Source organism: Thamnophis sirtalis, unplaced genomic scaffold (genome assembly GCF_051295495.1).
Source record: "Thamnophis sirtalis isolate CommonGarterSnake01/CBP01778 unplaced genomic scaffold, rThaSir2_p1.2 scaffold_6, whole genome shotgun sequence".
NCBI lineage: Eukaryota > Metazoa > Chordata > Lepidosauria > Squamata > Natricidae > Thamnophis > Thamnophis sirtalis.
This window is the reverse complement of record NW_028261386.1, coordinates 60,541,318-60,553,700: the sequence shown is the minus strand read 5'-3', so window position 1 is coordinate 60,553,700 and position 12,383 is coordinate 60,541,318. Positions and strand designations below refer to the sequence as shown.

The 12,383-nt window shown below is 37.3% G+C and overlaps 1 protein-coding gene across 2 annotated transcripts in view; it reads left to right on the top strand.

The window, feature by feature from the left end:
- Window positions 1-12,383, top strand: part of LTBP1 (latent transforming growth factor beta binding protein 1) — a 208,087-nt gene that overhangs the window by 86,477 nt on the left and 109,227 nt on the right. Inside the window, exon 5 of one of the 2 annotated variants that reach the window (XM_014058956.2) lies at window positions 11,902-12,069. In XM_014058956.2, coding sequence (XP_013914431.2) covers window positions 11,902-12,069 — 168 coding nt within the window. Of the gene's footprint in view, window positions 1-11,561; window positions 12,070-12,383 lie in introns of those variants that run through there. The other variant, XM_087717961.1, reaches the window with a different exon arrangement.

The following is a 12,383-nucleotide window of genomic DNA, read 5'->3' as shown; positions in this document are numbered from 1 at the left end:
TTTAGTATTGCACCAGCATTGAATTAATATGACAACTGATTTTTCCCCCTTCATAATATTTTTAGCTCTATTTGAAAAATATGATATTTTGTTATTTTTCTAGAGTATCAGTTGGACTATTTTCAGATATTGCTATATCAATGAGCTATTCTTTTTACTTTGATTGTAATATTTGGGTATTAATCATTATAATATATAGGCTATTATATAATTGTAGTATGTGGTGCCAGTTTGAATTTTGAGATCCCACAAAATTTTGATATCCACATTTTGTAATTTGTTTTTCTGGTACATGGTTCCATTAGTTTTGCAAACAGTAAAGTCAAATTTACTATAGAAATTCCAATGAAAAACTTTTGCAATCCTTTGATAGTATTATTAATATTTTAAATGATTTTACTTCTAACATGATCGCATACTGTTTCATCCTTAATTTCAATTTGCATTTGACATTGTTGGAAATACTTTGACTTTGGCTTTGATTCCATTGTTTGAAGGGCTTGTTCTAAGCTGCTTTGATTGTTTCCTTAGTTTCTTTTTTAGGTGCTCCAGATTTCAAATATGTTAGATTTTTATCTATTTTTCTTCATAATTGTCCATATATTGGCCATGGAATAGTTTATTTTTTAAAATGTTAATCAACTTCATTTATTCCAGTTTAGTTTTTGTGTTGTCAAATGTCAGTCTGTTCTTCCTTCCTTCCTTCCTTCCTTCCTTCCTTCCTTCCTTCCTTCCTTCCTTCCTTCCTTCCTGCCTGCCTGCCTGCCTGCCTGCCTGCCTGCCTGCCTTCCTTCCTTCCTTCCTTCCTTCCTTCCTTCCTTCCTTCCTTCCTTCCTTCCTTCCTTCCTTCCTTCCTTCCTTCTTCCTTCCCATCTCATTTCAAAGCAACTCTGGGCGGCTTACAGCATCAAAAGCATTAAAACCATAAAAGATACATTTCTAATATTTATATACTTGTGTAACTACTGTATGGTCATTTAGTTCCCTTATTTTTTAATCAAGTTTATCCCATTTTGCTTGGAACCAATCAGTTACACTTGCAATATATCTAATTGGTGGACTGCCCAAACATTTACTGCTTTAAAAATGCATTCATCATTTAATTTAGATTTTAACCATTTTATACTCATTTGGTACAGTCTTTTTTACTTTATTGTGCTCTAAATCAATAGATTCTGTCACTTATAATTAGTTGTATTGCTCAGGTGCCAAATGTCTAATAGCATTTTCATTCATTAGTTGTAGTCCATCTTCTCTTACAATCTTGCCTACTGTAATTGCAAAACTAGTATATTTGTCTAGGCCAAATATTATTCTCCTGTCTTCAGTAAAAATATGGATAATAACGAACAGAAACTCAGTTTCAGATTTTGATTTACAAAGCACCTTTAGGTTATCCATATGAAGAAAAAAAATCCCCCCGGCCCGGTGATTTTGTATCCACAATTGGTTTTGTTCAAGTTTCTGTTGTTGCCACTGTTGCTGTTGCTAATGATTTAGGAGCTCATCCCATCTGTACTGACATGCTGTGGCACTGATGAAGTATAGCTGAATCTCAGCAAAATGACTACTAAATCGTTGATAATGGTTATTCACTTTGGCATGCTTTAATTAGATCTCTTTCTGGAAGGAAAAAAATGATTGCAAAAGATAAGTAAAAATAAGAAAGATATAGACTTAGACTTATATAGTGTTTCACAGTGCTTTAAAGCCCTCTCTAAGCAGTTTACAAAGTCAGCATATTATCCCCAATAATCTGGATCCTCCTTTTACTGACCTTGCAAGGATGGAAGGATGAACTAGTCAAGATAGCAATAGCAATAGCAGTTAGACTTATATACCGCTTCATAGGGCTTTCAGCCCTCTCTAAGTGGTTTACAGAGTCAGCATATCGTCCCCACAGTCTGGGTCCTCAATCAGGATCAAACTCCTGATAGTAAGAATGCATAGTTAGTCTGCAATACTGCATTCTAACCACAACAAAGGTCAATAGTAAGCATCTCCCAATCCTCAAGAAACACATATTGAGGATTCTGCCTTATATGTCAGGAGGAAGACCATACAACTGATCTAAGTGGACCCCACATTTAAATCAAACGCTATCCAAGTGATTGGCCTAGGGTCAGCTAGGGAACTTCCTGTCTGCCTTTACATCACTGAATTCCCTGATGTTCTCTTAAGGAATTATAACACCCTCACTCAAGAATTCTACCAGCATTCTCCTCCTTCCCAACACAACAACAACATTCCAAGCCATGGTTCAATAAGAACTACATTATTATTTTTTTTAAAAATCTCTTCTTGCTATCATTAACCAGACGTATGTATCCAATGCTACACCAACAGCTGCAAAGGACCTCCGCCAGCAGAAAAGTTACTACAAAGTGCTGGCATGCCAGAAAAAAAGAAAACCATGAAAACAACATATGGACACAAGTCATTTAAGCAGTCAAATCCAATGGCTCAACATCTCTCTGCAATACATCACATCAAATTCCTAATTAAATTGTTTAGCCATGATGAATTGTCACATCCTCCTCTGAGGACCAGGGAGGCAAATTTTTAGGAATTCTATATGGATGTCACTTGTGGAAGTGCCATAGCAAAAATATAGAAAATCCGCCAATATGACACCAAGTGACAGAGATCAAAAATCTTATTGTTCAACTAAGATCAGGGAAGACCCCAGGAGAAAATCCAATTCTTCCAAAGGCTATTAAAAACAATTTGGACTTTGGGTCTTGCTCTGGCCTTGCTGTTTACCTATACCAACACATGGCTAACAACCCAAGGATTGGGTCTCATGCATTATATATAAAAAGGGTAAAAAGGATGATGCTACCAATTATAGATCAGTTAGCTTCCTTGATACAATCAACAAACTTCATGTGAGATGGAAACATGCATACATTTATGGATTTATGCATTTATGGACATTCTAGAACTGGCTGGAGCATACTTAAAGAAGAGCAAACTGAATTTAGAGAAGGACAATCCACCATCAACCAGTACTTAGTGCTCCACATCTAATTGGAAAATACAACCTCCCTTTATGCCATCTTTATATACTTCAAAGCAGCTTTCCATATCACAAACCAAACTATGGGGAAAGTTTGAAGCCTCTGTGATTGACAATTATTTATTTCATCTCATATGAATGGTTCATGAAGGAACATCACTGAAAAAAGGGCCATCTTATTAATGCCATTGTAACTGAGAAAGGCTTAAAGCAAGGCTGAATATTGACACCCCCCTTTTACTTAAAGTTTTTTATAAACTCCATGATGGTCAATATCCTTGACATGAACTTTCACTCTTTAAAACTAACTAGAAATCATATTTCTGTTTTACACTATATGGATGATGCAGCTGTATTCAAGAACATATGTTGGCCTTAAAAGAGCATGACAACATGAATACAGTCTTGCAAGGAAGAACCAGTTGGAGCTCAATGATCAGAAAATCAAAAACACTCATGGAAGATAGATAGCCACAAGACCAAGCAGGTCTCCTGTTTCAAATATCTAGGAGTTCTGCCAAGAGTAGGAATCCCAATGGTGACTGCATCACTGAAAATGCTCAAAGAAGTTCATATGCCATCCTTAAATTCCTCAAGATAAGAGATCTCACTATATTCCTGCAGCACTCAAATTACTTCAAGTCAAGCCAATAGTGTGATGCCTCAGTGGTGCCCATCTTGGCCCCTTCTCCAACTTTATACCATTAGAACTTGTTCACTCGAAATTCCTAACCCTTTTCAAGCCTCCATATGGGTCTCTATTGCCACCTTTTCATTAGAGAGAGGCCTCATGAAAGTAGAGGGTAGAGTATGGTGGATACCATACTCAACTATTGGCTTAGATTGTACTTTTTCCCTCTAGGCCATGCCCCATTAACTATGAGGGATAGTTTTCTGTCATATGGAAAAAGTGAACTAAAATCTTATCCTTGGGATTCTCTCTAGAATTTCTATGAGCAGCAGAGACATAATCAGGCGAAAGCTCTAATTAAACAGTTGTCACAGACACAGGCTGGCAGTTGTATCTAACCAGGTCACCAACCTTTATTGCCAGTGAATCCAATGGGTAGTTTGCCTCCCTTATGACACATTTAATGAATCTGGAAGTACCTCCCCATTGAAGGATCTTTATTCTGGCACAATGTCATACCGTGCCTCCAGTTGTCCTTGAATACCAAAGATTATTTACTCTGACAGACAGGGCTCCTGTGACTCTGGACATGAAGAAGCAACAGAACCAATGCCTGTTACAGAAACATCGGTACTAGACTCAGTTCACTATTGCTCTATACAACTTCAGGGCTCACAGGACAATTCTCCTCCTCCCTCTCCATACAAGGTGGCCAGACTTTGTGCAGCAGGCACCTAAAATACATCACAAGATGACCTGTGGCACAAATCAGTTTTAGTGGGCTCCTAGACATAAAATAAAGTGTTTTGAATCATGGTATATTTAATTTGCTCTGCTTTTCAGGTGCATTTATTGTTCTCACCCCTTCTTTCACTGTTTCCACTGTTTTTGGACTCTCTTTAGTTTTATAATTTATAGCTGTGTTTGTAACTTTATTTTTGTATTTTGTATTGTTTATGCCTTTACATTCCTTAACCCCACCCTCCCAATGTTGGCCCTTGACCGTAATAAAGGTTGATTTGATTTCCATCTGTAGCAACTATTGCTTCATCAATTTTGCTCCTGTTCATTAGAAAAGGTATTGTATTTGTTCCTGGAAAATATAATGTAACATCGAAAAAGTCAATATTTAGCTTTATAAAATATATGTTTATTCATGCCAGCTGAAGTCATGATGATGAATTAAATGCAGGATGTTTTAACATACAATATCAGCCATATATACTTAGAACACAGGGTTAAGTCCTAGCAACTGCCTGGAAAAGTTCCTGCAGTTTTCTTGGCAAGATTTCGGAAGTGGCTTGCCTTTGTCTTCTAACTTGGGCTGAGAGTGAGTGATTGGCCCAAGCTTATCCATTTTATTTGGTGCCTAAGGGAAGACTGAAACTCACAGTTTCCCAGTTTATAGCTTGGTGTCTCTGCAAAACTACCGTAGTTCCCATGAGGGCATCACCTTCCTTTAAATAAACAATGTACAAGTGTGAATAATAATACTGGGGAGTTACCAGATTTTTAACCCTGGTAAAAGGAAATGTATAGGATAGAGTTGGAAGTCTACTGCTGAATTGTAAGCTGCCTAGAGTAGCTTCACAATGAAATAGTGGCAAATAAATTTAATAAATAAATAAATAATACATTGGGGACATTTACTGTATATCTGATAGGCAAAATAATGCTGGTGTTTGTAGAAACATCAACTGGCATACAGTTTTCTTTCAAATTTTCAATTACTCTTTACTAACAGTCAACAATAATATAAAATGATGTTCTGGTTAGGAAACATTCTCTATGTCTCATTGTTCTTAATATTTCACCAGGAATCATTAAACAACAGATAAGCCAGACATTTTCCCTTATAGGGCAGAATAAAAAAAATGATAGAAGGTAAAGGTTTCCCCTGTTCAGTTGTATCCAATTCTAGGGGGCAGTACCCATCTCTGTTTCCTAGCCAAGGAAAGCAGTGTTGTCTGAAGATGCTTCCATGGTCATGTGGCACATGGCATCTTAATCATAAGGCTACCACACCCACTCTAGGCTAAAGAAAGGCTACTGATAAAAATGCAAAAGAAATGCTGCATTTGTGAAAATAATAACAATAGTTCAGTAAATCTATGTGATTGTTCAGAATCATTGACTTGATCAGTCAAATATTGCTAATTACAATAGCAGCTAAATGCCCTCAAGTTAGTATTGACTTTAATTTTCAAGTAAATCAAGTAAGTATTAATGTGTAGAAAAATGAAATCTTATTAAAGAATAAGGGGTTTAAATGGGTTTAAATATGAAAGACCTAAAACATTCATCTGAATCTTTAAAAACATGCATACTTTTCAAAAACACAGCACATCCCTATATTATTTGGGTTCTATTTTGCAAGCCTTAAAATTTCTCCTGCAGGTTTTTTTAACCTTTTTTTTTTCCAGATAATTTGTTTTGTATAATACATTTTGTAAAAGAAACGTATGGGAAATGCCTCAAGTGATTCAATAAATGTGGGAGTCATCTGCCCTGAACATAACTGCAGTTTGTTCTTTTGCTGTGGTGAAAAAGATATGCCTACTTCAAATTATTATTATTATTCAATTGTATCACAGCGGCCAGTTGTTTCGCCAGATTTGGCATTGGTTACTAGTCGGGCCCCACCCAGGGGCCTAGGACGTCATAACGTATTTTCGTAATATGCGTGCAGATCCAAGCAGTGCGGCTTTTTGCATTTGACTGATGGTGATTTTGTCAATTTTTAACTGTTTTAAATGTAATTCCAGTGCTTTTGGAATAGCACCCAGTGTGCCAATTACCACTGGAATTACTACTCTGCTGGTTTGTGCCATAGTCGTTGAATTTCGATTTTTAAGTCCTGGTATTTTGCGATTTTTTCATGTTCCTTCTCGGCGACCCTGCTATCACCTGGTATTGCGATGTCTATGATTGTGACCTTATTTTTCTCAACCAGTGTGATGTCTGGTGTATTATGCGCCAGTATTTTGTCCGTTTGTATACGGAAATCCCACAAGATCTTGACCATCTGATTTTCGGTGACTTTCTCAGGCTGATGTTCCCACCAGTTTCTTGCTGTTTTAATATTATAATTTTTGCAGAAATTCCAATGGATCATTTGTGCTACTGAATTGTGCCGCAATTTATAATCAGTCTGCGTGATTTTTTTACAGCAGCTGATTATTATTATTATTATTATTGTAAAATTGTATCACAGCGGCCAGTTGTTTCGCCGGATTTGGCATTGGTTACTAGTCGGGCCCCACCCAGGGGCCTAGGACGTCGTAACGTATTTTCGTAATATGCGTGCAGATCCAAGCAGTGCGGCTTTTTGCATTTGACTGATGGTGATTTTGTCAATATTTAACTGTTTTAAATGTAATTCCAGTGCTTTTGGAATAGCACCCAGTGTGCCAATTACCACTGGAATTACCACTGCTGGTTTGTGCCATAGTCGTTGAATTTCGATTTTTAAGTCCTGGTATCTTGCGATTTTTTCATGTTCCTTCTCGGCGACCCTGCTATCACCTGGTATTGCGATGTCTATGATTGTGACCTTATTTTTCTCAACCAGTGTGATGTCTGGTGTATTATGCGCCAGTATTTTGTCGGTTTGTATACGGAAATCCCACAAGATCTTGACCATCTGATTTTCGGTGACTTTTTCAGGCTGATGTTCCCACCAGTTTGTTGCTGTTTTAATATTATAATTTTTGCACAGATTCCAGTGGATCATTTGTGCTACTGAATTGTGCCGCAATTTATAATCAGTCTGCGCGATTTTTTTACAGCAGCTGAGTATGTGATCAACAGTTTCATCAGCTTCTTTGCAAAGTCTGCATTTGGCATCATCAGAGGATTTTTCGATTTTGGCCTTAATGGCATTTGTGCGGATAGCTTGTTCTTGCGCAGCCAGGATTAGTGACTCTGTTTCTTTCTTTAATGTACCTGTTTTTAACCATAGCCAAGTTTGTTCACTGTCCACTTTATCTTTTATTTTTTCCAGAAATTGACCATGCAGTGCTTTGTTCTGCCAACTCTCCATTCTTGATTTTATCACATCTTTTCTGTATTCTTGTTTTGTCTGTTGGGCCTTCAGTAGATTTTTGTTCTTTACTTCGATTAATAGATGATTTTTGTTCTTTACTTCGATTAATAGATGTTCTTGACTTTCTTTTAAATAATCAGCCAGTGCATGTTTTTCTTCTTCAACTGTTTGCTTCACTTGTAATAATCCTCTGCCACCTGATTTTCGGGGCAGATATAGTCTATCAGTATCACCACGTGGATGTAAACTGTAGTGCATTGTCATTAGTTTCCTGGTTTTTCGGTCCAAAAGGTCCAAATCAGCTTGTGTCCAGTTAACTATGCCAGCTGTGTATCTTATAACTGGTATTGCCCAGGTATTTATGGCCTTGATTGTATTTCCACCATTCAATTTAGATTTCAAAATTTTTCTAACTCTGTTGGTGTACTCTCGCCTGACAATAGTTTTTACTTCTCCATGCTTGATGTTATCCAATAATAATAATAATAATAATAATACAGTCCGAGTATTAATATTTGTATTAATACAAATACAGTCCGAGTATTCAGCACCGATATTTCAATGCAGTTTGGCATGGAAAAATGCACCACTATATCCATAAAAAGGGGCAAAATCACTGCATCTGAGGGAATTGAAATGCCCAATGGCCAACTAATTAAATGCAAAGAAAATGAAGCCTACAAATACTTAGGCATTCTGCAGTTGGATAACATCAAGCATGGAGAAGTAAAAACTATTGTCAGACGAGAGTACACCAACAGAGTTAGGAAAATTTTGAAATCTAAATTGAATGGTGGAAATACAATCAAGGCCATAAATACCTGGGCAATACCAGTTATAAGATACACAGCTGGCATAGTTAACTGGACACAAACTGATTTGGACCTTTTGGACCGAAAAACCAGGAAACTAATGACAATGCACTACAGTTTACATCCACGTGGTGATACTGATAGACTATATCTGCCCCGAAAATCAGGTGGCAGAGGATTATTACAAGTGAAGCAAACAGTTGAAGAAGAAAAACATGCACTGGCTGATTATTTAAAAGAAAGTCAAGAACATCTATTAATCGAAGTAAAGAACAAAAATCTACTGAAGGCCCAACAGACAAAACAAGAATACAGAAAAGATGTGATAAAATCAAGAATGGAGAGTTGGCAGAACAAAGCACTGCATGGTCAATTTCTGGAAAAAATAAAAGATAAAGTGGACAGGGAACAAACTTGGTTATGGTTAAAAACAGGTACATTAAAGAAAGAAACAGAGTCACTAATCCTGGCTGCGCAAGAACAAGCTATCCGCACAAATGCCATTAAGGCCAAAATCGAAAAATCCTCTGATGATGCCAAATGCAGACTTTGCAAAGAAGCTGACGAAACTGTTGATCACATACTCAGCTGCTGTAAAAAAATCGCGCAGACTGATTATAAATTGCGGCACAATTCAGTAGCACAAATGATCCATTGGAATTTGTGCAAAAATTATAATATTAAAACAGCAACAAACTGGTGGGAACATCAGCCTGAAAAAGTCACAGAAAATCAGATGGTCAAGATCTTGTGGGATTTCCGTATACAAACCGACAAAATACTGGCGCATAATACACCAGACATCACACTGGTTGAGAAAAATAAGGTCACAATCATAGACATCGCAATACCAGGTGATAGCAGGGTCGCCGAGAAGGAACATGAAAAAATCGCAAGATACCAGGACTTAAAAATCGAAATTCAACGACTATGGCACAAACCAGCAGTGGTAATTCCAGTGGTAATTGGCACACTGGGTGCTATTCCAAAAGCACTGGAATTACATTTAAAACAGTTAAATATTGACAAAATCACCATCAGTCAAATGCAAAAAGCTGCACTGCTTGGATCTGCACGCATATTACGAAAATACGTTACGACGTCCTAGGCCCCTGGGTGGGGCCCGACTAGTAACCAATGCCAAATCCGGCGAAACAACTGGCCGCTGTGATACAATTGTATAATAATAATAATAATAATAATAATAATAATAATAATAATAATAATAATAATAATAATAATAATAATAATAATGGTGATAGCAGGGTCGCCGAGAAGGAACATGAAAAAATCGCAAGATACCAGGACTTAAAAATCGAAATTCAACGACTATGGCACAAACCAGCAATGGTAATTCCAGTGGTAATTGGCACACTGGGTGCTATTCCAAAAGCACTGGAATTACATTTAAAACAGTTAAAAATTGACAAAATCACCATCAGTCAAATGCAAAAAGCCGCACTGCTTGGATCTGCACGCATATTACGAAAATATGTTACGACGTCCTAGGCCCCTGGGTGGGGCCCGACTAGTAACCAATGCCAAATCCGGCGAAACAACTGGCCGCTGTGATACAATTGTATAATAATAATAATAATAATAATAATAATAATAATAATAATAATGATTATGATTATTATGATTATTATACCATGAAGTTACTCTATGTCACCTGCCTAGATTCCTTTTTTAAAACAGTATATTCTTATAGATTTTTCATATTCTTATTTATAATAGGATATTTTTTACACTAGACTTTTATTTTGGTAGTTGATTACGTAACTGAACAGTTGCATTCTTGTAAATTGGAATGGTTTTCCCAGTTGCAATATATGGCTGTGAAAGTTGGACAATAAAGGAAGGCTGAATGCCAAAGAATTGAGGCCTTTGAACTATGGTGCTAGAGAAGACTCCTGCGAGTCCCTTGGACTGCTAGGCGATCAAACCGGTCAGTCCTAGAGGAGATCAACTCTGACTGATTTTTGGAAGCCCAGATCTTTTTTTTTTCTTTATCCATACGGTAGTTTTTATTGTAACATCGGAAGCCCAGATCTTGAAGATGAAACTCAAATACTTTGGCCACCTAATGAGAAGGAAGGACAGACTTGGAGAAGAGCCTAATGCTGGGAAAGATTGAAGGCAAAAGAAGAAGGGGACGACAGAGAATGAGGTGGCTGGATGGAGTCACTGAAGCAGTAGGTGTGAGCTTAAATGGACTCCGGGGGATTGTAGAGGACAGGAAGGCCTGGAGGAACATTGTCCATGGGGTTGTGATGGTCGGACATGACTTCATGACTAACAACAACAACAAAATTTGAATGCTGAAAGGAGTGTAGAAATTAGAGAGAATTTTGTTTTGTTTGCACTTTTAAGCAAAATTATCTTCCCACTCTAATACATACATTGGCACACATGTATCATCTCCAATTTTTGACCTGGGGTTCTTTACCCCAAAACTGTATATCAGAATTTATGAATGTTGCATATAAAAATAGTTTTATAAAGGGAAAAACTACATAAAAATTAGGAAAACCTGTTGAGAAAAAATATCTACATGAACAGTTTTATCCAAAAACACTTGCTTAACAAAGTAAATGCAAGCTTTGTACAGTAACTTTTTTTAAACAAAAAATAATGACATAATTGGTCAGAAAATGCTTAGAACTGAACTTTGCAAAATGAGTAGGATTTGTCCATTCCTGATCTGTAATATGTTGAGCCACCACCTTCATTTACAATTGAAACCCCTGGGTACATGTCAGAAGCTAAGAATAAAATGAAACCTAAAATATGTACATCCACATGTAGTGACTGTTCCAAGAATCTGTGGAAAAAATAAAAAATAAAGGGTCCCAGCAGCTGCGTCAGAGGATTTGTTCAGACCAGGGTGCCAGGAGATTTGAGACAGATGTTTTCAGACATGCGGCATGCCTGAAACATTTCCAGGGGACGGGCTACAAATAGTGACTTAATAAGTGTAGAATCAGGAAAAGTATGCAGGGGAGAAAGACGCAAGAGTTTATTCACCCTCTAGGTGAATACTTAGTCATTTTACATTTTGTCTGAGTGTCAGGATTGGCTTTTGAAGCTGTCAGATCCTTGGTCTTGCTCTTTGACTGTGAATAAAGTGCAGCATTGTGATTTCTAATCCCACTCCAGTGACTTGATTTTAAATGTGGATTTGGAGTGAATCCCGGCATCCTGTTTGCTAAGCTTCCTACTCCTGTTTCAGAGGCATCACTGGATGTTGAGGAGAAAACACTAACGGCTGCCCTGTTCCATTTAGAACTTGTTGCTTTTCAAAACTTTCTTTATCTGTAAATCATTGGAAAGAAATCCATGGCTACCAAAGTGATCTGTTTGTTTTTCTTTTTTTCTTTGCCTCTGCTCCCAGTGGGAAATCACACCGGACGCATCAAGGTGGTTTTTACACCCAGCATTTGTAAAGTGACTTGTAAAAAAGGCACCTGTCAAAACAGCTGTGAGAAAGGAAACACGACAACGCTGATTAGTGAAAACGGGCATGCTGCTGACACCTTGACAGCTCCCAACTTCCGAGTAGGTAAGTTTGGTGAATCCTTATTTTCTCTTGTTAATCCTGTTGGACTTAGCTGTTTATGCACTTGGGATTTTTGTTTCAACCTTTTTCCTGAAGGATCTATCATATGTTCTCTGTAAGCCAGACTATTCGGTATCTTCTTCATTGCTCTTGATTTTCCTTCTAAAGTGCAAGAAAATAGATTTACTCAAAATCTGCTTATGTTTATGTTCACAGTATGGCAGTACTGTACTTTCATATGGACCCACACATTTTCATATGAACCCACAAGATAGAGCAGTGGCAAAATTGAGGAATAATAACACTCTTTCAGTGTT